This window comes from Heterocephalus glaber, unplaced genomic scaffold (assembly GCF_053883595.1).
Source record: "Heterocephalus glaber isolate CG9 unplaced genomic scaffold, H.glaber_assembly_v1.0 deba00001457, whole genome shotgun sequence".
Taxonomy (NCBI): Eukaryota; Metazoa; Chordata; class Mammalia; order Rodentia; family Bathyergidae; genus Heterocephalus; species Heterocephalus glaber.
In genome coordinates this window covers 23,368,242-23,396,096 of record NW_028258305.1, presented here as the reverse complement: position 1 = coordinate 23,396,096, position 27,855 = coordinate 23,368,242, and the positions used below count along the sequence as shown (strand labels likewise).

At 37.7% G+C, this 27,855-nt stretch overlaps 1 protein-coding gene and 1 pseudogene across 3 annotated transcripts in view; both read right to left on the bottom strand.

Annotated features, from left to right (window-relative positions):
* Positions 1 to 27,855, bottom strand: part of Srbd1 (S1 RNA binding domain 1) — a 240,327-nt gene that overhangs the window by 5,911 nt on the left and 206,561 nt on the right. For all 3 annotated transcript variants that reach the window (XM_087216429.1, XM_021253815.2, XM_087216430.1), the window contains one exon: positions 12 to 196. In XM_087216429.1, the coding sequence (XP_087072555.1) occupies positions 12 to 196 (185 nt within the window). The remainder of the gene's footprint in view (positions 1 to 11; positions 197 to 27,855) is intronic.
* Positions 10,162 to 22,258, bottom strand: LOC147826990 (large ribosomal subunit protein uL16-like; annotated as a pseudogene).

Here is a 27,855-nt window from a genome sequence, read left to right as displayed (position 1 = left end):
GTTCAACTTACCTGTTCGAAAGTCAAAGCTTTCAGGTTGGCTGAGACCATCTATGATGATCTGTAAGGTTTGTACTGTTGTTGTCAATCTTTCTGCAGCTTTCTCTATTCCTTCCTTCTCAAGAGATGAATTTATTTTTTGCTTCATTTCAGGTTTTCCAATCTCACACAGTGTCCCTCCAATGAATGATAAAAATCTTCAATGGAGAGAAAAGTCCAACATTTATTAATAACGTTACCTCTTTTCCAATCTCCTTACATAGATCATCCTAGAATTCATTCATCTCAGATTTATAAATCAATCATCTCAGATTGCTACATCATTATGGTCAGTCAATTAGTCTTTACTGAGAATCTACTATGTGTGCCACACGCTAATAGGCAATTACTGGGGGGAACAAGGCAGTGGGAGGAGAGGGAGTTAACTTAGAGTCATGTACTATTTTACAAATGAACCACCTGCCTCAGAGTCAGCACCAGGAGCATTTTGCAGTGTAATGCTCATCATTCCCTTCCTCTAATAAGGTTATCTATATTTACTCACGTTTCCTAAAATTTTAGTTAGGAAAACATTTAAATTTAAACCAGCTAACAGTCAAAAAATTAACTGATGACAGAAAAATCCAACAAAGTATGCATCAGGCACTGGCAACTTCTGAGAAATGATGTACTCTACCCATGTGTTATATCATTACTTCTGTGCATTATGATGGGAGTGGCACTTGTGCACCACACTTTCAGCCTAATAACTCAAATCCCAACAAGTCTCACAAAAACCAAGTTATATCAAGAACATGGAATATTCAGTCAGTAGGAAAAAAACATGGCAAGGGATCTGGGGGTGTAGCTCAGTGGTAGAGCATGTGCTTAGCATGAAGCCTTAGGTTCAATCTCCAGTACCAAAAACAAAAATAACAAAAAACGGGGAGGTGGGGGATATCTGAAAGAAAAAGTAACTTTCTTTCGAAATAGAAGCAAGGCCTCAATTATATTACTTAACGATGAACATTATCTTTATACACTTTATACATTACATAGCTGCAATATTTGCAAAATAAAAACAGCTAACTTCAAAATTTTCCTTCTGCAATAATGAAAATAGAACTTTTGCAAATGGGCAGAGGACCAAGAGTTGGAAGAAGAGGAGATTAAAAAAAAGAAAGAAAGGAGATGTATTATGTACATGTACCAATTCCCCACAATACATGTAATCATTATCTACAAACATACACTAATAACTTTTTTTTCCTTTTGCTATGTTCCCTTGCTTTCATAGCTGCCTCTCAGTTATGAAGTTTTGGCATTCAGAAATGAGTTAAGAAAGAAACAAGGAAAGGGTTAAGATGCATTTCCCTTCAATTTCATGTGAATACTGGGCTGTACCTTACTTTCTTGACATTCCTTGGCTGGGTATTTTTCTAGATCATTAAGTTCCATTTCCTATGATTAATGGCACTTTAAAAATGTCAACACAGTAATCGGACAGATAGTGATACTAATGCCTTCAAATCCTTTCCTCTAAGGATGTCTCTTGAATACAAGAAGAGAAAAAGGAAACTGTTGGAGGTTAGTCTAATGAGAATTAGGATATATCCCATTTGGCAGGTTGCTGGATCATCACAAAAGGAATGCTTGTGATTCCAAGTCTCTTTGTGGCCAGAAAAGGCCTCTTCAGTGATACTCTGGTATCTAGTGGAGAAAGCTCCTTCTCATTTCTCATTTAGCTAGGGCATCTCTCTGGGATTCAAATGTGTGATCCTCCTATATTTGCATAGCCATATGTTTTGTAAGAAAAAAAAAGACTCTCCAGCATCCAACTATTTCTCTAAAGAATATATTTTGATGCTTAGTATCCTTGTTTGGAAATGAGCTTCCATCTAAACCAGAGACCAGGGCATTGTCTCCGTGTGTCTGTGTGTTCATAGCTTCCCCAGCAGGCAGAGAGCCAGCTGGTTTTTGTCAGGACTGACGGGCAGCAGCACACCAGGGCCCTGGTGACAGGGCACAGCTGTTGGAGCTGTGACTAAAAGGGAAGATGACACATGACAACCTCTGCCCACAGCCAACTTCCTTATACAACATTTAAATAATTCATGCCCTGCTGACCAGGCTTCCCTGGTATTCACTGTCTTGGCTTTATTGATCTGCAATGGTTAAACAGAGTATCCTTGAAATCCTCAAGATTCTGGCTTATAAACATCTGTTAAAAAGCCAAAAAATGTATTCATGGGCTGTAAATACATAACCTTGAATAGCATTTCACAATTAACATAAGCGACTAAGTGGCAGAAACTTCCTAGAAGACTGTGACAAAAACACCCACTCAGCAAGCCACTAGGAGTCTTAAGACTGTGTGTGTGTATGTGTGTGTGTGTGCGTGCATGCTTGTGTGTGTAAGAAAGGAACTAACTGATACAAAAGTCACTTTCACACATAGAATTCTACTCCTATTGATTGCAGAAGAAAAAACTTGGCCTGTTTACCCTGAGTGCTTCTTACATCATTTTCATTCTTACTAGTAACTAAAACCAGTAAAAAATCAACAAGTTGTGCTCCTAGCTTAATGCTTCGTATTGATCAACCTTATTTTTAAATAACCATGGAACAAAGTTAAGTGCTTTTTTATTTTGAAAACTTTCTTAAAGTTAACAAAGTCACAGAGGGCATGGGGACTGACTGCTTCTTATTGGATTTCAAATATACTAACTGCATAGGGCAAGAAAAAAGGCTTTATGCTTAGTAGTTGCTCAATAGACATATGCTCCTTAAATGTCCTAAGAAAACTTTATTCTACATGTTCCAAATTTTTACTTTAGAATTGAAAAGCAATAATATTCAATATGAAGTACTTCCTAGTTCAAAAGTACCAAATAAAAACATACTTTAAGAAGCTTGGAACACAGATTATAAGTGAACATGTACTAATAAATACGTGCTGGGAATCATGCTAGGAAGATTTTCTCACTGAATCATGATAGTAATCCTAAAAGATAGGTATAATATTACACAGAAAAGGAAAATCGAGCTTCAGGGAGTTTAGATTACTTGCCCAGGGCCGTGCAGCTATTCCCACTAGCTGGAGTTTCATGCCACACACAAGGTATCTGTGCAACTTAAGGCATGTAAAAATTAATGTGTTATATTTGGTGAAGATAGAAAACAATACTTTTGGTAATATTTTACCAACACAATTTAATGGGAGATTACTTTTAAACATTAGACAGTTAGGGCCAGGGATTTAGCTCAGTGGTTTCGCTGCGTGCTGCACAAGCGCAAGGACCCGAGTTCGATCCCTGGTACCAAAAAAAATAAAACAAACAAACAAACAAAAAACATCAGACAGTTAACAATAAATCCCACAAATACACAAGCTTTTAAGTAGACAATTCTCTCCAAAGTCAATGAGTTAATAAAATCATATCTCACTCCACTGTCTCTGGAAGGCTTTTGCAGTTTGCTAAGGACTGCTGTTGGAGCTGCTGTTTTTATTTAATATGTAATTTCATCCATCTTACATAAAGTAAGAAAGTAGCATAAACGCAACAAATAAGCACATCATGTTCTTTAAGCACACATCTGCACAAAGTTAAAATACAGATCTTGCAGCAGAGATAATGCTTATTTTTCAAACAGATAGCTATATAACCTAAAGTAGGCTGATATTTTCAACAGAAACTTGTCATAAATGAAGGGCTTTTCCCCTCAAAATATAAGAAAAGTCTTTGTAGGATTTTTTTTCTCCCAAAGAAGAAGAAATTCTCAAGATTCGTAAGACTTTGGGCATAGCCATTCAGTTTTATGTAATCATTTCCAGCATGGAGATTTAGGGGCTGAGGGCTTGGTTCATTACATTAAAGCAACATGATACCCTACAGAGCACAGAAGAGCCATGGGGATGCAACACAATCACTTTAAAAACAGCTTAATATTAGCATGTGCTGTGTGGGCAAAACATATGATTTATAACTCCACCAAGAACCTAAAGGGCAAAGTACTTCTTGCTTACCCACTCTTGACACTTTCATACTTGTTTATTTTTATCCATTGCTTTTACTCAGTTTTACAGTAATTTCATCAATAAGCAAAAACTTAAATGCAGGAGCACAGACATCTTGGAAATGAATAGGAACAGACAGCTCAGGTCAAAATTTGAAATACAGGGAGCAATTCGGCGATTTAAAAAGAGATCTTATACCCTAAGAGGAAATCTGTCCTTTTAAACTGATTTGTAGGGTTAGTAGTGGGACACAAAAGAAAAGTTCAGCAATAATATTTTACTCTAAAAAACCCTTGATATTATTTGTATTTTCAAATCTACTGCTTTTAACATGAAAGACTATAAATTCAAATGTAGCAAAGCAGAAGAACCTGCTCCTCCTGGGAGGCTCTGCAGGGGAGCTGAATGGTACCGGTATATGGCAGCAGAGCGCTCTTCACCTTCAAGCAAGACAGCTGGCTTTACCACAGCTGCCATTCCAGCGGCCAAATCAAAGCAATAACAATGTAACTAGGCTTTAATCGCCATCAAAGAATCTTTACAACTTCTAATTTCCTTGTTAAGCCAAGACACTGGACTGGGCCAAAATTCTTCAAAATCTGTGCTGGTGCAAAATCCACAAGTAATTCTAAGTTCAAATAGAGTGTATTTATAGGAAGGCTCCACGAAGTTAGCACACAGATAATGAAAGTAATATCTAAATGGCTTTTCTTAGCATTTAATCTACCACAGAAAGAGCAAATAACTCTTCCTAAGAACTTATAGTGAACTGAAAAAAAAAAAAAGAACTTACAGTGAACTGGCTTTTAAAATTGAATACACTACAGGTAAGTATTTTCAAAATGTAACCATTTCCAAGAGAGTGATGTGCTTGTTCTAAAAGCTCTTCCAGAATGATATGGGAGTAGTTTTACATGGTGTGCAGCTATCTAGGCTAGGGTGGGGCACTTTAATGTCGTTACTTGGTTACTTGGTACCATGTGGAATGTCTTATACTGATTAATAGCAGAAAGTAACCAAGAAGATCCAACAGGAAGATGCTGTGGTGGATCAAAGAATGTGGGCTTTTCTTCCAAGAGACTTGCTTTATAAGCATTAGACTGGTACCTGGTTTTAACTTCTGAAGGGCTTGCTGAATGTTTTCCAGGGGTCTGTTATATATGCACAGAAACTGGATACTTGCTGCATGTTGCATTAATTGCATGTAGAAGAACACGTCCTTAGTTTTATTTCAACCTTTATACTCTTTAGCAATTTGGTACAGGGAATCAATTTTGTTTTAAAAACAAAAAGTGCCAGTTAAAAATGTCCTTCCATAGAAATCTTCTAAAAGTTTAAGATTTAGGATGATTTTCTCTTAGAAATAGCTGAAGCCAGTGCTCATAAAGTTACATCAGTGCATATAAGATCAGTATGATAACCAATGTCATAAGTAGCAATGATTATTTCCAAATTCACAATGTATTATATACTGTGTAATTATCACAATCTTAAAAACAAATGAGTAGGAATGTGCAAAAATGAAGGTATCTGGTGCTGAAATGCTGCTGTTGCTCTAAAGGTTTCTAAATTCCTGTTCTAGGAACTGCCTTAGAAATAAATTTACAAGTGACATTTTAAAAATCTGTTTTCTCACATTTTAAAACAACCCCTCCACCCCCCCTACACACACACAAGAGGAGGGGTGTCAACAACCCAATAGTACTCAAGTTGATCACCTTTCCAGTGAGTCTGGTTGTTTTTACATACACATCCCCCTACCTCAAGAAGGATTCAGATTTGCTGAAATCAAAGCTCTTCAAAGGAATGTAACAAAACGCTGAGTCTGATTAAAAATAATTTGGAAAAGCATGTGCTGCTTTATTCGATAAATATTTGACTCTTTGCCTTGAATGAACTACAGTGTAATGTTAGGTAATGACACTATAATTGAAATAAAGAGTTTCTATTTATATTTTTGCATTTTTAGAAGCAGCATTTTATGTTCAGATGAATAGATGTTATGAAAGTACTCAATAAAGATGATTTCATTTAATTCTCTCAAAAATTTATTGTAGATAAAGATTTGAAGAAAAGGGAACCAAACTTCAGAGAAGTTAAGTAGCCAGCCCAAAGTCACACAGCTGAGACCACAGTGCTGTGGCTAAGGCAAAAGTGATAATACATCACATCTTCATTAGCACCTCTACCTCGTTTTGGAAGACTTTCAATGCAGACAGAAGATTTAGATCTCAGATAAAATTTGGCACCCAGAACCACTGCCTGGGAGGAATTTATTACTACTTTTTAAACTAAATTTGCAAGAAAAAAACTTTGGTTCTTTTGAGTTACTAAGAGTTGGGCAAAATTAAGTTAGTGGTTTCAAAGGCTGCAGACTCTACAACTCAAAAACACTGTGTTTAGAATTAATATAATTTAATTTACTGCCTGTAAAGCCATAACGTGGATTAGTGCCTGTGACTATTTGAAAGAGAAGGGCAAATAAAGTATTCAGAAACACACAGGCTGGTGATAGAAGGGCTGAAATCAAACAATTCTGGCACTGCTAAGGATAAAGGCCACGTATTAGAGATAAAGGCCCATTTTTCCTTAGGAAACAGTGTTTTTATAACAAATGCCAATTTGTCAAAAAATACAAAAATGCTTAACATCTGCCATTTCATTATGTCCCTAGGTGTCCTCTGAATGGGCAGATACTGTTACTCCATTTAAAAAGTGGGCAACTGAGGTCAAGGTAACTTGCTTATGGCAACTCGAGAGAATCAGAAGATAGGCTAAGGCTAAAATCTATAGCTGGGTTGGGGACAGGAAGGGAAGGACAAGATAATGGGAGACTAAATCAATACCCTCCTGAGTTTCTGGCTCCACACAGAATAATCTAAACATGAGAAAGAGAAGACAAGCAGAAGGGCAGGCAAATAAATACACTGGAGATGGAAGAGACTGAGCGGCTGGCAACTTCCTCTCACTCCTCCTCCACTGAGTACCAACAGGTTCCTCTAGATCGGCAGGACAGAAACCAGCAAGTTCTCGTTTCCACAGCCATCAACTGAACATCAACTGCGAATGTTAAATGCTCCAAGTTACATCAAGATCACAAGGTGAGACAGCACATTTTTCCTTGGAGAAGATGTAACTTTTCTTTTATGGCTCAGCCTGCCAGCCCCTTATCACAACCAAAATAGCAGCAATAATGATAGTAGCTACGCTGTTCCAGGAGCTGAGTTTTCCACATACATTAACTCCTGTACTCATGAGATAGACAAGAAAACTGAGGTTTGTATGGGGAGTTCCGAGGTCAAACAGCCATGATCTGAGCCTAGGCAGTCAACAATGCACACTGCCTCTAGACTGAGCTAGCAGACACTTAAGTATAGTCTCGGGTCCTTGAACTTCCTAGAGTCCTCTACTAGTTTTGTCAGAAACTTGGTGTGGGCTGTGTTTGAACAGAGCATAAGACATTAAATGACAATCAAGTCCTGAGAACCCAATAGCCCGGTCATCTAATTCTCAAGTGGGTGGATTCTCATTTATCATTTTGCTCTTTTGTGAGAGCACTGCTGAGAATATGATGAATGCCACTTCCTGAGAACTACAGTAAGATGTCCAGGTTTTAACTATTAATAAGAAAAACAAAAATAAAAATCACTTTTAGTAATCTGTCTAGTTAACATTAGATTTGGCCTCTCTTGTATGATGCTACACCTCCATGAAAAAGCAATCTAATATTGTCTAATCATATCTCTAGTAGAAGTTAATGTAGGATAATTAACTGATACATATCCTAAGTTAGCTGATTATCAAAAGCCAGCAATGATTGTACCTTAATTTTTTGTCCAAATACTGGGAGTTCTTGTGAGTCAAGTCCAGAAAAATTTGAGATCTTGCAAATTTGTAAATAATCTCTTTGTTCTATCTACCGAATCATTGTTTATTTTACAGCATTTGCAGTTGGATTTCTTTTCAGGCACAATCCCCACAAAGAAACATGTTTTTAGCACCACCATAGTCAGGTGGCATGCCACTGCAGAAGACAGCTGTGGTGAATTTTACATGTGGGGAGTGTGCTCCACATATTCAGTAAACTAAGGGACACACACTCAGAAAAAATACAAATGACAGGGCTGGGGATTTAGTTCAGTGTCATCATGCCTGCCTCACAAAGCGCAAGGTCCTGAGTTAGATCCCTGGTACCGGGGGAAAAAAATACAAATGACAAGTCCTGGCTCTCTGGTGTTCACAGTTTAAACTATGAATATCATAGGTTTACTGTTGCCTTTTTTCTCTCCTTAAACAAAGCTAATTGAAATTCTGCTCTTACTACATCTGCTTATTAGCTAGAAAATGTCTTTCCCTGCTGGGCAGCAAAGTAAGGTTGAAGATAAGGTAGCAAAACTTCTAAAGACAATTTTAAAAGAGGAGTTTGGGGATGCTAAGTCCTTGCGCGGGAATGGGCAAGAGTAAAAAGCTAGAATGTGCTCTCTCACTCAGGGTTTTCAGTATTAGCTATTCATCACTATCCCATTTGACTTATTTTAAAGCTCCATGCTAGGGACCTGAAAGACAGGACCTCCTAGAGCCACCCCAAAATCAACCACCTCTAGGTAAGAGGGACTAGTCAGGATTCTTTTATTCATTTGTCTCATCAGGGAATCCTTGTATATCAGGTGGGTTAATTCTAATTTTGGTCTTAAAATTTTGACACAAATCCTTAGTAAATTAAAGATGTACTGCTTGGCTTTGGTACTGAAATTTATCTATTCCCTAAGTAAAAGTTTTGCCAGATTTATGTGATTATTCCTGTCTTAGAACTGAATTTTAAATTTATAGTTGCTACTTTCTAAAAACACACATTGCATTGATTCTAAGAGTCAAAAAGAGGCATGTTAGTAATACTAAGGGAAATACCCCAGCACTAATACTCAGTAGAGTAATGATACCAATTGTTCCTTGCTATACATTTATGTAGTCCATTAGAATGGCACTGCATGCCACATTCTTGCTTCACAGGCTGTTAACCACTTTTAGAAACTAGTCCTTACAAAAATGTCTCCCTAATGGCCAAAATAGAAGCAACAAATGCTAGCTAATGCTTTAACAAAATGAGTGCTGAGTGACAGTCTTGACATTAAATTTCTTGGCATTTTCCAAGTTAAATCAAGAGCACAATGACTTTCAAGCTTAACTATCTGGAGTGAACCAAATTCTCAATGCAGCAGATTCTTTGGGAGAGTGCCAGGTCTCACCGTGACACATACAAATCAGCATCATCTGCAGCACAAAACACTACCTCCTGGCACCTTATTCATAAAAAGGGAAATTGGATACATGCCTTGGCTCTCTAGATCAACCAAAATAGGAGAGCAAAAAGACAGGAGGCCTGGTGTGGGGGAGTCTACTTGTAGTATAGCAGTAATTTTATTCACAGCTTATAGGAAATCACTCACATGGGGACACACAATGATTTCTGGATAACAACAGAAAATGGGGAGAACTCCTCGTTCATGAACTGTCTTTGCTTTTCCTGCCTGAACACTAGGAGGCCTGAGTACTAGATACTCTGTGAAAGCCGATGGGATTCAATTTTAAGAAGTCCTAAAAATCCTTTCATTGCACTCAGGATTCTGAAAGTACCCATGATCTAGAATCTAGATATTCCAGACAGTCTAGATATTCCATCACCAGTGTTGCTTATGTGACTGTATTAATCTCAGCCAGTTTAGGCTACATAAAAAAATTTTTTTGGGATTAAACATTTAATTTTATTCTATTAAAGTTTCAATTCTTTACCTTTTCCTATGTTCTTCCATACAGTAATCTTTCATCTTCTATTTCTATCATTTATTCTTTCAAATATTACCATATCAGTCTTTGTTAGGTGCTGGAAATACAGAGGTAAACCTGATTCTTGTGATCACTGCCCTATTAAATTTAAATTTAATTGTCACTAGCACAGCAAATTGGGTGCCAAATTTTCAGATGCATTATTTATTTACAAGGATAAGGATAATCAGAAAGGTTCAGAGATTTACTTTAACTATGACACCTACTATGTCATAATTTTTTTTTAAGTGGGGCAGAGATAAGATTTATTGATGAACTTGTTAGAGGGGAGGAGCGGCACAGTGGAAGCCTTCGGGAGTGCAAGGCCAGCCACTTGTCCAGGGGACCTCGGTTCAGGATGTATTTCACCCCGCAGCCATCAGGGATGAGGCGCTTCTCAGCCATGTCTTCAAATTCCTCTGCACTAAACTTGGTGAAGCCCCACTTCTTGGGGATTTGAGTCTTCTGGCGGCTACGGAACTTGAACTTGACCCTGCGTAAGGCCTCGAACACATGTTCCTTCTTCTGCAGCTTGGTGGAGATGGACATGATGACCTGTCCAATGTAAACCCTTGCCACTGTGCCCTGGGGCTTCCCGAAGGCACCTCGCATGCCTGTCTGGAGCCTGTCAGCCCCAGTACTGGACAACATCTTGTTGACGTGGATGACGTGGAAAGGGTGGAGCCGCACGCGGATATGGGATATGGAAGCCATCTTGGCGGCAGCTTTTTACCATGTTCTTGTTGGCACAAATCCGGGCAGCCTCCAGTGCTTCCAGGAGAGCTGCTCATATTCGTCGGACACCATGTGGCCACACAGTGGGAACTCATCCACTTTTGCCTTCTTCTCCTCCAGGTCAAAGATGTGGCCCTTGGCATCAGGGACACCTCGGCAGAAGCAGGACTTTGGGTACGGCTTGTTCTTACAGTACCGGTAACCCCAGGAGGGCCGGTGTCCCATGACCACACCAAGGGTCTTCGCCGGCAAGCCGAAGGAAAAGAGCCTATGGCATAATTCTTTTGATCATTTAAGTCTACTATGGATATGTGGGATAGAGTACTAAGAGTAACATTAAAAGAAGGCTGTTCATTAAACAATCTTAACCTATTATTCTTTTTATTGACTTCATGCAAGATGGATCCCTGACCTCTAAGATCAGTTCAGTGTTCCTTAACTTTCTGTATTTTTTATGGTTCCAGTATTATAGATTCTGTTGGTGATGGCTTTATTCATGTAGAGCACTGTGGTAGGAACCAAAGAACATAAAAACAAATAGATGATTTATGCCTCAAGGAGCCAACCAGAAGTCTGAAGGATAAACTTACACTCCCAGATACTACAACAGAGGTAAATACTTACTTACTGCACTTTGTGAGGTATAAAGGTTGTTCATGGAGAAAGAGTTCATCACTAATGGAGGTATCATATCTTCAAGTCAAACTATCCTTATTCGAAGACGACACAATCCGTAACCCAGAAGCCCCAAAAAACTCAACCAAAGGATCCCTAGAACTAATAAACAAATTCAACAAAGTACAATACAAAATAAATACACAAAAATCAACAGTGTTTTGGCATACCAACAATGAAGTCACTGAGAAAGAAGTTAGGAAAACAATCCCATTCACAACCACCCCCCAAAATACTTAGGAATCAACCTAACTGAAAAATAAAGACCTCTATAATGAAAACTATACTATCTTTAAAAAAAAAATGTTTTTAAAGAGATACCAGAAAATGGAAAGATATCCTCCCTTCTTGGATAGGGAGAACTGATAGTCAAAATGGCCACATTACCAAACCTGAATATACATAATGCAATCCCAATAAAAATACCAGTATTCTTCACAGAACACACACAAAATTCTAAAATTTATGTAGAACCTGAAGAGATGCAGAGTAGCTAAAGTAATCCTGGGTAAAAGAGCATAGGAGGGGGCATCACAATCCCAGATTTCAAGTTATATCACAAAGCCACAATCTTAAAAGCAGCAAGGTATTGGGACATAAACAGACATGTGGATCAATGGAACAGAAGAGAGGATGCAGAAGGAACCTCAGGCATATCTAGTCACCTGATCTTTGACAAATGAGCCAAAAACATATGCTGGGGAAAAAAAACCCTCTTTAACAAATGTTGCTGGGAAAACTGGCTATACACATGCAGAAGATTGAATCTAGACTTGTATCTCTTACTCTGTACTGAAATAAAATCAATATGGATCAAAAACCTGAATATTAAAACAAACATTGACTCTGCTTGAAGATAAAAGTTAAAACTCTTAAAGACAGAGGCATAGACAACGACTCTGAATAGGACTCCAACTGCACAAGATATATCAAGAAAAAACAAATGGGATTATATCAAATTAAGAAGTTTCTGCCGGCAAGCGCAAGGACCTGAGTTTGATCCCCGGTACCAAAAAAAAAAAAAAAGAAGTTTCTGTACGGCAAAGGAAATAACCAACAGAGTGAAGAGACAACCTACAGAACGAGAAAAAATTCTGCCAGCTACTCCTCAAAAAAAGCATTAATATCTAGAATATATAAAGAACTCAAAAATTTAGACTCCTCAAAAAAAGACCCAATCAAAAATTAAGCCACTGAAATGAATAGATACTTCTCTGATGAAGAAGTACAAAAGGCTAATAAACACATGAATAAATGTTTAGCACTTTTGGCCATTACAGAAATACAAATTAAATGCAAATTCCATCTCACTCCACAAAGAATGGCTATATCACATATTCAATAAATAAGAAATGTTGGGAAGGTTGTGAGGAAAAGGAACCCTTTTACATTTTGGTGGCAATGTAAACTTGTACAACCATTATGGAAATCAGTACAGAGATTCCTCAAAAAAACTAAAAACAGAAATACCATTCAACACAGCTATGCCTCTTGTGAATATGTTCCCCAAAGAGTTAGACAGAATGTTACAGCGATAGATGCATACCCATGTTTATAGCAGCACAACTCACAATAGCTAAACCTTGGAAATAGCCTAAATGTCCACAAACAGATAAATGGATAAAGAAAATATAGTATATACATACAATGAAGTATTGCTCAGCCATAAAGAAGGATAAACTTGAATAATCTGTAGGAAAATAGATACTCCTTGAGACCATAATGCAAAGCAAAATAAATTAGGCACAGAAAGCTAAATATCACACAGCTTCTCTTATATGAGACTCAAAGTATAAATGAAGAGCAAAATAAAAGACAGATGACAGGAAACAGGGAGGTAGGCCTTTTACATATGGGAAGAGATCCTAGGGTTGGAGAGAGAAGGAAGAGATAGGAGGGGAATTAAAAAGGACTAAGATGCAATATGTATATTTTAACTCCCCATGATGAATGTATTTATTATGTATCTCAAGCATATTCTCATGGCTTGGGTTAAGGGTATAACACACTTAGGAGTCCGGTGCTTATGACAGTCCTTAAAGCCATGAGACTGGAAGAGATCAGCAGAGGAGGGATCACTGTTTAGTTCTTTAACTACTCTTTTCCCCTATCCTCTTCCAACACAGGGAAATTCAACTTCATCTTCTACAATGTCTCTGGTATTCATACTATTTTTTGCCATTCATAAACACTGTTCCTGTTTTTCATAACCTTCATCCAATCCAGACTGTCAGTATAACTGACTGTCTTCACTTTCAAAACACATAGAGAATCTGTATGCTCCTCACCACTTCTGCTATCATGTGAGTATCAGCCATCATGATCTTTCACTTGAATGGCTGCAGTTAATCTAACTGGTCTCCCTGCTTCTTCCATGGTTTCTTCTAGTCTGTTTTAACATAGCAGACAATGAGATTCTTTTAATATATACATCAACCCATGTCACTCTTCAGTTCAAAACCCAGCTATGGTTCCTAATTTCACTCAAAATTAGGGCCAAGTCCCTGTAACAGCTTCCCAGCAGGTTGAGGACGTCAAATGTAGCAGCATGGGTAAGTGATTTAAGAACGGAAAGAGGTCACTGGTTTTGACAGTCAGGAGGTCATTAGTTGAGAGTAATTTCATAAGAGGGGCAAGGATGGAAACCACATCTAAAAGAAAAGCAGGCAGTAAGAATTTGAGGAAGTCCTGAGAATTTTGCCAATAAGAAAGAACAATGGGCTAGAAGTTCTGGGGAAAAGTCACATAAGAAGTGGTTACTGTTTTTACCTTTCAAGGAGTAGGGAAGAGGGTATCACAGCAATAATTATGGGCCAAAATGATAAAATATGTGGTAAGGATACAGGAGATGGTCATAAAACTTTATAAAGCTAAAAGTATCTTATTCATTTAGCTGCTATTTTCCACCTTGCTTTTAGAGGTGGGACAATTATGACACAGATATCATGATAATAGCCAAGGTAAGAGTGCTCAGCAGAAGCCTGGGAGAAGTGAGGGTAGGGAGGGGAACCGAGCAGTAAGAACTTAGAAGGGAGGTTAGAGAATGATTGGACAGAATAAGGAAAGATGAGGAGACAATCTGAGCAAGGGGACTGCAGTGTAGTCTGAACTTTTCAGTGAGGTAGGAAGTGAAGTCACCAGGTAAGAGTGAGAAGACCATGAGACAAGTAAAAGGGACTTAGACTAAAAGGCCTTTGAAGGATTATCAAAGGAAAACTCATGTATTTCCCTTGTATCTTCTACAATATGGGTTCTTGCTTGTTCATCCTAGAGGCAGAACAGGTAGGTAAGTATAGGGGAGATTCCCTATCTCTTTCATCCTTATCTTCCTCATCCCCTAAAATGAGGAGAGAGCAAATGTGGGCACTATCAAGCTGCTGCTTACGTGGAAATACACATGCCTCAACACAAACAACAGAACAGGGAGGATTATTTTTAGTGCAATATTCAGGAAACACCGTATCTTTAGTCAAAAAGCATAAAATTCTACACACTCTGAAGAAAAATTCATTTCCTACAGATCCCTCACTAAGGAGAGTTTCGTTTATTGAAGGAGGTAACTTTTTTTTGAGAGTAAGGGCAGTCTAATTTCAGCCAGGTGATGATAGAGACTAATACTTAAGCCACTACAGTCCAGGTACAACACTCATTTTTCCCCCTTAAGGAGCACGTGGCACAAGGCATGTTTCTTTCCCATGCTGAACAACACATACTGTCTTTAAGAGTCTGAGAGACCATAATGATTACATTCGAATCTGCTGCTCAGCTAGTTGCTTTTTTACTCAGAATTGAGCTGGATGGTGGTGGTGCATTCCTGTCTTCCCAGCTCTTTAGGAGGCTGAGAAAGAAGGGTTGCAAGTTAAAGGCCAGAAAGACCCTTTTGCAAAAATTGGCTGGGGATGTAGCTCAGTGGTAGAGCACACATCACACATGGTCTCAATACCCACTACTGCAACAATAATGACAGCACAAAGAGCTCAGGTTTTGAAGTGACAGATCTGGTTAACATTTTAGTTCTACCAGCTCATTTGTCCTTAGGCAATTTACTTACCCTAGCTGAGACTTTGCCTAGCTAAGGAAATAAATATAACAATAGCTCCAATCTCATGAAGATTACTGTTAAGATTTAGACAGGACAGTGCTTCTAACGTGACTGTCAATGAGGAAATACTGGATACATGCCCGTTGCTTTTACTGGACTCTACCATGCCTCAAACTGACCTAAGCTACACCTTTCTTTCTCCGACCTTTTAAATAACTCTTTTCCTCTTCTGACTGAAATTCTTATAGATCTAAGCTCCTGTATGAAACCTTACAAGATTCCTCTGTCTAGACATGAGCTTTCTCTCCCTGAACAAGCTTTGTGCTTTCCTCAGGGCACTTACTATGATGATATTGAGGAGCACAGGTTTGGTCCTCCCTCCTTAGTTGGCTCCTTGAGGGCACAAACCAACTCTACTCTTTTCTGTGTTCTGCAGGAACACAATGCGCTCTGTGTATTCTAAGTGATGAATAAAATTATCACCAACAAAATTCATACAGTATTACTGGAACCATATAGAATACAAAAACTTTGGGACACTGGAATGCTCTGAGAGATGAAGATTTTAAGAGAAGACACATCTTATATAAAAGCAAGAAAAGAATAGATTTTACTTCATAAAAATTAAACATTTACATTTTAAAACATGGCAATATTACAAGCAAATATAAAGATAAACTAGAAAAATTTAAGCCATATAACAAGAGGGCTTTAATACATAAAGAAGCCTTATACATAAATAAGATTTTTTTAAAATATATATATTTTATAATAGAAATATAGTTGGGCCTCTGTTGTATCCATAGGTACCACATGCAAAGACTCAACCAACTGTTGATACAAAATATTTGGTGAAAAAAACTGCATCTGTATTGAACAAGTACAGACTTTTTTTTCTTGTTATTACTTAACCAAACATAACTATTTACATAGCACTTACCTTGCATTAGATATTACAAATAACCTACAGATGATCTGAATTGTATGAAAGCATATATGTAGGTTATATCCAAACATGAAACCATTTTATATGAGGAACTTGAGCACCACAGATTTTGGCATTCATGGGGAATCCTGGAACCATTTCCCTATAGGTAACTAGGAATAACTATAGTAATACATACATACATACTTCCTTCCTTTTTTTAAACCACTGAGTGACTAACACATAAGCTCAATTTTCCAAAACATGAATATGAGAGTACCATAAATGCAAAAGTAAGAAGACATAATCATTTCACATTCTGGTGCATTTCTGTGGGTGACATTATGGTAGAGTGACATTAAAGCCATTTAGTACCCAGCTGGGTGTGGTGGTGCACGCCTATAATACCAGCTACTCCAAAGCTTGAAGCAGAAGAATCACTTGAGCCCAGGAGTTCAAGACCAGCCTGGACAACACAATGAGACTTCCTTTCAAAACAAAGAAACAAGCAACTCACATACAAAAAAATTACTTTTCTATTACTTTTCTGATAAAACTAAAATACAATTTACTGCAACAGAACTTATTTTTACAGAACTGAAGTCAAACAAATGGTGATCTAATCACATCCTTAAATGGGACTTTGGGGGCTTTTTTCTCTTCCCTGGGAAGAGACTTGCGTGACACTATATGGGAGTATAAATTATCTGTGATGGGTGATGTCTAGACTAAATGTACTTGAAAGCCAAAAATTAATAGCTCCTAACCGTATAATGGGGATGGTAAGCTCAGTTAGGTATACTTCCAATTTTATCTCCAGGTTTTAAAGGTTGAGAGTTGAACTGTACATGCAAGAAATTTCCTATGAAATAATCTACAATTACCTTGCATCTGAGAGACCAGAATTCTCCCAAAGGAAGTACAGAGAGGGGTAAAATTATTAGGAGGGCATTTATGTTCCATATGTAGAAAATAGTCCACACAAAACTAGCAGAGAAGACCTAACAGGAAGAATTAAAGATTCCTAGGGCTTGAACACTGAGATGGCATTAAAACGAAAGCATTACATGGTGGTGTATGGCAAGAGCCACAAAAACTTTTAAATCTTTGGCAGAGTAATACTACTTCTAGAAATCCATCATAAGGAACCACTACTAGAATTACTATTACTAAGTTACAGTTCAACCACTTGATGAAATATTATCTAGCCTTTTAATAAAAAGGATATGTAGAAACAACAACAAAATGTGTGCTTACAATAGAAAGCAAATTGAAAATGTATAAACCATAGTACAACTGCATTATGGAAAGAAACAAAAATGTATACTAAAAGTGACACTGTTTTGCCCAGAATAAAATGTTAAGTTAGTTCCCATAGAGACCTTGGAATTATTACAAGAAATCTATGAATCCACGAGCACATATGCATCTTCCCAAACAATAAACACTAAAAAGTACAATTATTCTAAGAGTCTACATTTTTTGCATTAAAAAAATGGGAACCATGTCCTAAAGTTTAGAACAAGGTAAGAATGCCTACTCTTACCCCTCCTTTCAACACTACATAGAATATTGTGGCCACGGCAATAGGCAAGAAAAATAAATAAAAAGTATGATGATTAAAATGGAAGGAAACCTTTATTTGCTGGCGACATAACTGCTTAGATAGAAAAAGTAACAAATCTACAAACACTGAATCTAGTAAGTAAATTTAGAAAATCTGCAGGATATAGATTATTACATGAAAATCAATTATATTTTTATACACTAGGAAGAAATAAGTAGCCACAAACAAAAAATTCCATTTATGGAAATCAGAAATAATTACTCAGATAACAGCAAAGATTTTGCTCATGGTGCAAGACATGATTAATAAATCTAGAGAGGACACAGATAAAAAAATAGAGGATCTGAGGAACATGATGGAATCCCAACATAGGAAACCATGAAATGGAATCCATAAACCAGATACAAACAGATTTCCAAAAGATTAAAAACTCCATCAAAAGTCTGTGCAGCAGAATGAACCAATGTGAGGATAGAATTTCACATATAGAAGATAAGATTGCAATTAGTGAGGAGGAAAAGAAAAATTGCTTTAAAATTGCAAGGCAACATGAGAAATCAATCCACCAGCTGCTAGACGATGCAAAGAAGAATAACATAAGACAGAGTAGAGTCAAGGAAGAAAGAGGAGAGTGCAGACAACATAAAAAAACTGTTCACAGTCGTGCGGAAGACACCGAATCACCCCTCTGCAGACAGGCAGGTCTGTGCATGCCCTACCGAGGTCCCGAGTCATGCAGAAGACTCTGAATCACCCCGCTGGAGACAGGCAGCCACCTGGTTCCACACTACAAAGATGCAGAGGACACCAGACCAGCAGACCAAGGTATTGAGTCCCGCTGCTCCCAGCCCAGAGGTAGGGGCTTATGAGCCGCCATCCCACTGCTCCTGGTCCAGAGGAAGGGGCTTCCCAGCCACCATCCTTCCTGCTGCTCCCAGACCAGAGGAAAGGGCTTTTGGGCCACCTTCTGTCCCGCTGCTCCTGGCCGAGAGGAAGGGGCTTCCGGGACACCATCCCTCCCACCACTCCCAGCCCAGAGGGAGGGGCTGCTGAGCCGCCACCCCACTGCTCCTGGTCCAGAGGAAGGGGCTTCCTGACCACCATCCCTCCCACTGCTCCCATCCCACAGGAAAGGGGTTTTGGGCCACCATCCCTACAGCTGCTCCCAGCCCCTGTCCCACCTCTCCCAGCTCAGACGAGGGAATACGTGCAGGCACCAACAGCCCCCCCGCCCCAGTCAAAATGAGAAAACACATAAATAAGTCTCCAAACCAGACTTCCAGATCACCTACACCAATCCCAAAGGGAAATGAGATGGAACACTCTGATACTCAACCACCTGGACCCACTCAACTGGCAACAAAAGGGGATCTGGAAAAAATGAAATCAGAAATAATTTCTCAGATAACAGGAGAAATTGTGCCCCTAGTGCAAGACATGATTAACAAATCTAGAGAGGAGCTCAGGAACATCATGGAATCCCAACATAAGAAAAAAATGGAATCCATAAAACAGATGCAAATAGATTTCCAGGACATGAAAAAGTCCACTGAAAGTCTACACAGCAGAATGAGCCAATGTGAGGACAGAATTTCAGATATAGAAGACAAGATTGCAATTAGTGACCAGGAAAAGAAACATTGCTTCAAAATTATAAGGGAACATGAGAAATCAATCCAGCAGCTGCTAGATGATGCAAAGAAGAATAACATAAGACTGATTGGGCTCAATGAAGAAACAGGAGAGACTGGAGATGACATAAAAAATCTCTTCACAGAAATAATGGCAGAAAACTTCCCAAGCAGGGGAAAAGAGCTTGACATACACATAAGTGAGGCATATAGGACCCCCAAATAGCCTTGATCAAAAAAAATCTACACATAGGCATATAATTGTTAAGATTCCAGAAACACAACAGAAGAACAAAGTTCTACAAGCAGTCAGAGAAAAGAAACAAATCACATACAAAGGAAAGCCCATCAGAATCACAGCAGACTTCTCAACACAAACCATCAAGGCAAGAAGAGCTTGGAGTGACATATTCCAAGCCCTAAGAGAAAACAGCCTCCAACCCAGATTGATGTACCCTGCAAAACTATCTTTCAAAATGAATGGAGAAATAAGATACTTTCATGACAAAGAGGACCTTAGGAACTTCCTGAATACCAAACCAGCACTCCAAAGAATTTTACACAATAGCCTAGGAACAGATATTGAGGATCACAACCCCAGGAAGCAAAGCAGAATGAACCCATCTGGCATGACAAGAAATTAAATGGAAAGGGGGAGAACCCAACAAAAAGAAAAAGTCATGGCAATGACAAGTCAATACGTTTCAGTTATAACCATCAAAGTTAATGGTCTCAATTCACCAATCACAAGAAATAGACTGGCAGAATGGGTCAAGAAGCAAAATCCAACAATATGCTGCATACAAGAAACACACTTCATTCAAAAGGAAACTCATAGACTGAAAGTTAAAGAGTGGAAAACAATACTGCATGCAACAGGAGCCTGGAAAAAAGCAGGAGTACCTATCCTCATGGCAGATCAAGTAGATTTCAAACCAACACTGATTAAGAGAGATAAAGAAGGACACTACATCCTTGTAAAGGGAACAATCCAAGAGAAAGAGATGACAATCATAAATATCTATGCACCAAACACTAGTGCACCCAACTATATAAAACAAATACTAACGGACATGAAAAGCCATATATGCACTAATACAATTGTAGTGGGGGACCTCAACACCCCACTGTCACAAATAGATAGATCAACTAGACTAAAAATAAGTAATGAAATACTAGAACTCAATCAAACTCTTGAACAAAAGAACTTAACAGATGTTTACAGAGTCTTCCACCCCACTAAATCAGAATACACATTCTTCTCAGCTGCACATGGGTCATTCTCAAAAATAAACCACATACTCACAAATAGAACATGTTTAAGTAAGTGCAAAGGAATTGAAATTATCCCCTGTATATTATCAGACCATAGTGCAATGAAATTGGAGATCCATAGCAAAAGAAACTCAAAAAATTTCATAAACACATGGAAATTGAACAACACACTTCTCAATAACCAATGGGTCACAGAGGAAATTAAAGAAGAAATCAGTCAGTTCCTTCAATTAAATGACAATGACAATACAACATATTGGAATCTATGGGACACAATGAAATCAGTCTTATGAGGGAAATTCATAGCAGTGAATACGCATATTAGGAAAACAGAGTGAGCCCAATTAAACAACCTGATGCTGAACCTCAAGCTTCTAGAAAAAGAAGAGCAGGACAACCCCAAAGCTCATACAAGGGAGGAAATTATAAACATCAGAGGAGAAATCAATGCAATGGAGACTAAGAGAACAATACAAAAAAATCAATGAAGCCAAGAGTTGGTTCCTCGAATCAACAAAATTGACAAACCTTTAGCCAAACTTGTCAGAAAAAGGAAAGAAAAGGCCCAAATCCATGCAATTAGGAATGAAAAGGGTGAAATGACAACAGACCCAGCAGAAATCCAGAGGATCATCAATACCTACTTCCAGAATCTATACGCCAATAAGATGGACAACACAGAAGAAATGGACAGATTCCTAGATACATATGAATTACCAAAGTTGAACGAAGAGGACCTAAAAATTCTGAACAACCCAATATCAACCAATGAAATAGAAAATGTGATTAAAAACTTATCAACTAAGAAAAGCCCATGCCTTGATGACTTCAATGCTGAATTCTACAAAACATTTAGAGAGAAACTGCTGCCACTACTGTTTAAATTCTTCAATGAAATTGAAAGGGAAGCAATACTCCCAAATTCATTCCTGGAAGCAAGCATCACCTTGAGCCCCAAAACAGAGAAAGACCCAACTGAAAAAGAGAACTATAGGCCAATCTCACTAATGAACATAGATGCAAAAATCCTTAATAAGATACTGGCAAACAGAATGCAGAAGACCATCAAGAAGATCATACACCCTGATCAAGTGAGATTCATCCCAGGGATGCAGGGATGGTTCAATATATGAAAATCAATCAATTTAATACACTATATCAATAGAGCCAAGGACAAAAACCATAGGATTATCTCCATAGACACAGAAAAAGCATTTGACAAAATCCAACATGCATTTATGATAAAAACCCTACAAAAAATTGGAATAGATGGTCTCTACCTCAAACTGATAGAAGCCATCTATACAAAACCAACAGCCAATATCATACTAAATGGTCAAAAACTGAAATCCTTCACACTCAAATCAGGAACAAGACAAGGATGTCCACTATCACCACTCTTGTTCAATATAGTTCTGGAAACATTAGCCATGGCAATTAGACAAGAGAAAGAAATGAAAGGAATAAAGATAGGTAATGAAGAAGTCAAATTGTCATTATTTGCAGATGACATGATACTCTATATAGAAGACCCCAAGAACTCCACCAAAAGTCTTCTAGACTTAATAACCAAATTCAGTCAAGTAGCTGGTTACAAGGTCAACACACAAAAATCAATAGCTTTCCTCTACACCAATGACAGACTCACTGAGAGAAAAATAGGGCAAATAATTCCTTTCACAATAGCATCCAAAAAACTGAAATACCTAGGCATCATCCTAACGAAAGAAATCAACGACCTCTTCTCTGAAAACGATGGCACTCTGAAAAGAGAGATAGAAGATGATAGCAGAAAATGGACAGACATCCCCTGCTCCTGGGTAGGAAGGCTTAATATGGTGAAAATGGCCATACTTCCAAAACTGATATATAGATTTAATGCAATTCCAATTGAGATCCCAGCAGCATACTTCATAGACCTTGAGAAAACAATCCAAAAATTCATTTGGAGCAAGAACAGACCCAGAATAGCAAAAGCAATTCCAGGTAACAGAGACATGGCAGGGGCTATCACAATCCTCAACCTGCAACTCTACTACAAAGCTACTGTGATAAAAACAGTATGGTACTGGCAAAGAAACAGACCTGAGGACCAGTGGAACAGATTAGAAGATGCAGAAATAATGCCAGACACACTCAGCCATCTCATCTTTGATAAAGGAGCCAAACACCCTCACTGGAGGAAAGATAGCCTCTTTAATAAATGGTGCTGGAAAAATTGGACTTCAACTTGCCAAAGATTCAAACTAGACCTACATCTCTCACCACGCACTAAACTAAAATCAAAATGGATTAAAGATCTAAATATTAAAATAGAAACTCTGAACCAGTTGGAACAGAGGTTAGGTAGAACCCTTGAAGACATCGGTGTAGGAAAAGATTTCATGAACAAAACCTCAGTTGCCTGTGAACTAGCACAAACAATCAACAAGTGGGATCTCTTCTTATTAAAAAGCTTCTGCAGAGCAAGAGAAACCACCAGCAGTGTGAAGAGACAACACACAATGTGGGAAAAAATCTTCACCTGCTCTTCCTCAGACAAAGGTCTACTATCTCAAATCTATAAAGAACTTAAAAAGATCAGACCTCCCAAATTTAAAGACCCAATCCAAAAATGGGCATCTGAAATGAACAGACATTTCTCAGACAAAGAAGTAGAAATAGCAAATAAATACATGAAAAAATGTTCAACGTCACTGGTCATTTGAGAGATTCCAATGAAAACAACGCTGAGATTCCACTTCACTCCAGAAACAATGGCTGCTATCGTGAAATCAACCAATAACAAATGCTGGTGGGGCTGTGGGGAAAGAGGAACCCTGCTCCACTGCTGGTGGGAGTGTCGACTGGTGCAACCACTGTGGAAATCAGTATGGAGATACCTCAAAGAACTAGGACTGGAAGTCCCATTTGACCCTGCTATTCCACTGCTGGGGATCTTCCCCAAAGAATTAAAAGAATCATACCACAGTGATATATGTGCATCCATGTTCATAGCAGCACAGTTTGTAATAGCTAAAACTTGGAAACAGCCCAAATGCCCATCAACTGGAGACTGGATCAAGAAAATGTGGTTTTTTATAAAATGGAGTACTACTCAGCCATAAAAAATGAGAAATTAGAGACATTTATAACTAAATGGATGCACATTGAGGCAATACTCTTAAGTGAAATAAATAGGACACACATGTGTAAATACCAAATAGTTTCTCTGGTGTGAGAAACTGAAAGTGTCAATAAGGACTAAATGTATAATAGGTAATGTGAAATAGGAAGAAAAGGGGCAAAGGGGAAGGAAGTGGGAGGGCTAGGGGAAAGGATAGAAGGGAATGGGATTAATATGAGAAAATGGAAAAATAGGAACAAAATCTTTGTAAATAGGGAGGAATGGAGGGGTTGAAGGGAGGGCTGGGCAAGGGTGAAAAATAAGAACCAAGAGAGACTATGTAAAGGTGCAAATTTCCAATGATGAATGTCATTATATTGTATACCTAAAATGTACCAATGATTAGAATGAATAATCAATAATGTAAAATAGGAAGAAAAGGTCCAAAGGGGTAGGGGTAGTGGGAGGGGCAGGGGAAAGGAAAGAAGGGAAAGGAAAAAATGATGAGAAATGGAAAAAATGGAAACAAAGTCTTTGTAAATAGGGAAGTGTGGAGGCGTGAATGGAGGGCTAGGAATGGGGAAAAAATAAGAACCAAGATGTATTATGTAAAGGTACAATTCCCAATGAGAAATGTAATTGTGTTGTATACCTACAATGTACCAATAAAAGAATTTAATAAAAAAAAACCTGTTCACAGAAGTGATGGCAGAAAACTTTCCACGGAGGGGAAAAGAATTTGACAAACAGATAAGTGAGGCATATAGGACTCCAGCTAGCCTTAATCAAAAAAAATCTACACATAGGCATGTAATAGTTAGGATTCCAGAAATCCAACAGAAGAACAAAATTCTACAAGCAGTGAGAGAAAAGAAACAAATCACCTACAAAGGAAAGCCCATCAGAATCACAGCACACTTCTCAATGCAAACCCTCAAGGCAGGAAGAGCTTGGACTGATGTATTTCAAGCCCTAAAGGAAAACAGCCCCCAACGCAGATTGATGTACCCTGTACAACTATCTTTCAAAATTGATGGAGAAATAAGATACTTTCATGACAAAGAGCACCTCAGGAACTTCATGAATACCAAACCGGCCCTCCAAACAATTTTAGACAATACCCTAGGAAAAGACAATGAGGATCACAACCCCAGGAAACCCAGCAGAAGGAATCCATTGGGCGTGACAAATTAAACACAAAGGGGGGAGAATCCAGCAAAAAGAAAAAGTCATGACAAGGCTTTGAAAACTTTTAACTTCATCTCCCTAATGAGTGTATAATTCAATCTTATTATTGTACTGATTAGTATTTTTCTGATTCTAGAGTTGCACACCATTCCTTGTGCTATACCGGCTATTTATCATCTTCTTATGTCTACATTTTAATTGGGTTGTCTATTAATGAGCTCTAAGAATTCTTTATATATTCTGGTCCTAGGTTATATGCATTGTAAATATGGTCTGTTTAAGGACTACTTTTCATTTTAATGATGTCATTTAAAGTTCTAAATTTTGATGGAATCTCATTTATCAATTTTTTTTCTGTTATACATCGTGGTTTTTTTGTATCCTAGGTAGTTCTTGCCTACCCTGAATTCATAAATATTTTCCCTTATAATTTCTTCTTAAAGTTTTATACTTTTAAGCTTTCTTATTTAGGTTCATAGATCCGTTCAAGTTATTTTCATGTATTGCAAAAAGGGTTGAGGTTAATTTTTTATATATGGATACCAGGTGTTCTAGTGCTGTTTGCTGAAGACACTATCTCTTCCTCGGCTCTTGAACTGAGTTTATATTCTATAAAATGCTAATGTTAAATAATCTTTCAAAACTCAGTGGACCATGTATGTGTGGTTCTATTTCTAGACTCTCTGTTTTATTCCAATGATCTATATGTCTTTCCTTACACCAACACTGCCTTGATTGCTGTAGCTTTAGAGGAAGTCTTAAAATTAGGTATTGTCTTCCAACACTGTTTTTGTTTTTTACTTTTCTATGTCCTTTGTACTCCTACATAACTTTTAAATTTCAATATCCAATTCTTTATTTATAGCAAGTATACACAGAACTAAATTTTTATATATACCTTGTGTTTTCTAATCCTGCTAAATTCAAGTACAAGTTCTAGGGGCTCTTAGAGATTTCTTAGTATTTTCTCTGTAGATGATCATTTCATCTACATATTAAGATTTTGCTTCTGCCATGCCAATCCTATCCTAGTTGTGTCATTTTATTGCCAGACTATTTTGGTGGGGACTAGGTTTCAAAGTTTAATGGACAGATAAAGAGTAAGCATATCTGCCCTTGTTCCCCACCTTAAGGAGACAGCATTGTATCTGCTCCATTTATATAAGGCGCTCCTGCTGGAAGTATGGAGTACATGTCTTTAATCTGTTGAGAAGGTTCTGTTCTACTTCTAGTCTCCTGATAGCTTTTACCATGAACAGCTGTAGAATTTAGTCCAATACTTTTTCTCCAACTACTGACAGGATCATGTGGCTTTTTCCTTTCCTCTGTTTAAATGATTACTTTTGGGGGTGGATCTTCCAATGCTGAACCAACACTGCCATCCCTATAACAAAACCACTTTCTACATCCTGCCAGATCTGACTTCTAATAGTTTGTTTTGTTAAACAAATTTCTATCTATGTTCATACTTTTTTCTTCTATTATCTCTATCCAGTTTTAGGATTAGCACAATGTTGAGTTCCTAAAATGAGGGGAGAAGTGTTCCTTCTTTTTTCTGCTTTAATTGTTTGATATAATTTATCAGTTAAAATGTTTATGAGCCTGCTGTTGTCATATAGGTAGGTTTTCAAGCTAGGAATATACTTTCTTTAATAGGTGCTATTCAAATTTTATATTTCCTCCAGAGTTAGTTTCTTTAATTTGTCTTCCAAGTTATTTCTTAGAAGCTGTCAAATTTATTTCAAAAAAGATTTTTGTAATATGCTTTCTATATCCTTTTAAATTCTGTAAAATCTGTGGTAATGTCTCCTAGATCTTAATACTGTAATTTAAAAAATGTATAACTGATATTGTGTAACAGGAAGAAAAGGTCTAAAAGAGCAAGGGAATTGGGAGGGGTAGGGGAAGGGAAAGGAAAAAATATGAGAAGAGGAAAAAAAATGGAAACAAGGCCTTTGCAAATAGGGAACGGTGAAGGGAGTGAAGGGAGGGCAAGGGAAGGGGAAAAAAAAACAGAACCAAGAGACTCATGTAATGGTACAAGATCCCAATGATGAATGTAACTGTTATTTTATACCAAAAATGTACCAATAAACTCAATGGGGAAAAAAAATTCCATTTATGATAGTATTAAAAACCACAATGCATTTAGTAAAATACATGTAAGACCTGTACACTGAAAACTAAAGCATTAGAGAAATAAAAGGATACCTACATAAATGGAGAGACAGAGTAAGTCAATAGACCAAAAGGACTCAATAATATTAAGATATTAATTGTCCCTAAGTTTACCTACAGACTCAATACAATCCCAATCATAATCCTTACCTTTTTTTTTTTAATGGAAATGCAAAAGCTGATTACAGAATAAGTGCTAACCACCTGGAACATACAAAGCAATCTTAAAACTGGGAGAACTTACACTATCTAACATTAAAACTTAATAGAGAACTACCGTGATCAAGAGAGTGTGGTACAGACAATAAGAACTGAAAATCAGACCCATGAGGGCTGGGAATGTAGCTCTGTGGTACTGTGGTTGCCTAGTATGAGTTCAATTCGTAGTACTACCAAAAAGAAAAGAAGCTCGAAACAGTTCGATGAAACAATATAGTTAGAAATAGACTCACACTTACACAATCATTTGGTTTTCAACAAAGATACCAAAGTAGTAGGTAAAGAAAAGTTGGTTCATTTTTGTTTTTCTTTTTAAACATGGTGCTAGAAAGCAGAATGTTCATGATGGAGCAAGAAAATGAACCTGGACTTCAAATGAAATAAAAAAAGAATTTCAGAAGTATCACAGACCTAACTATAATGGTCAAAACCACCAAGCTTTTAGAAAAAAAATACTGAAGAATGTATCATGACTTGAGGTAGACAGAGGTGTCT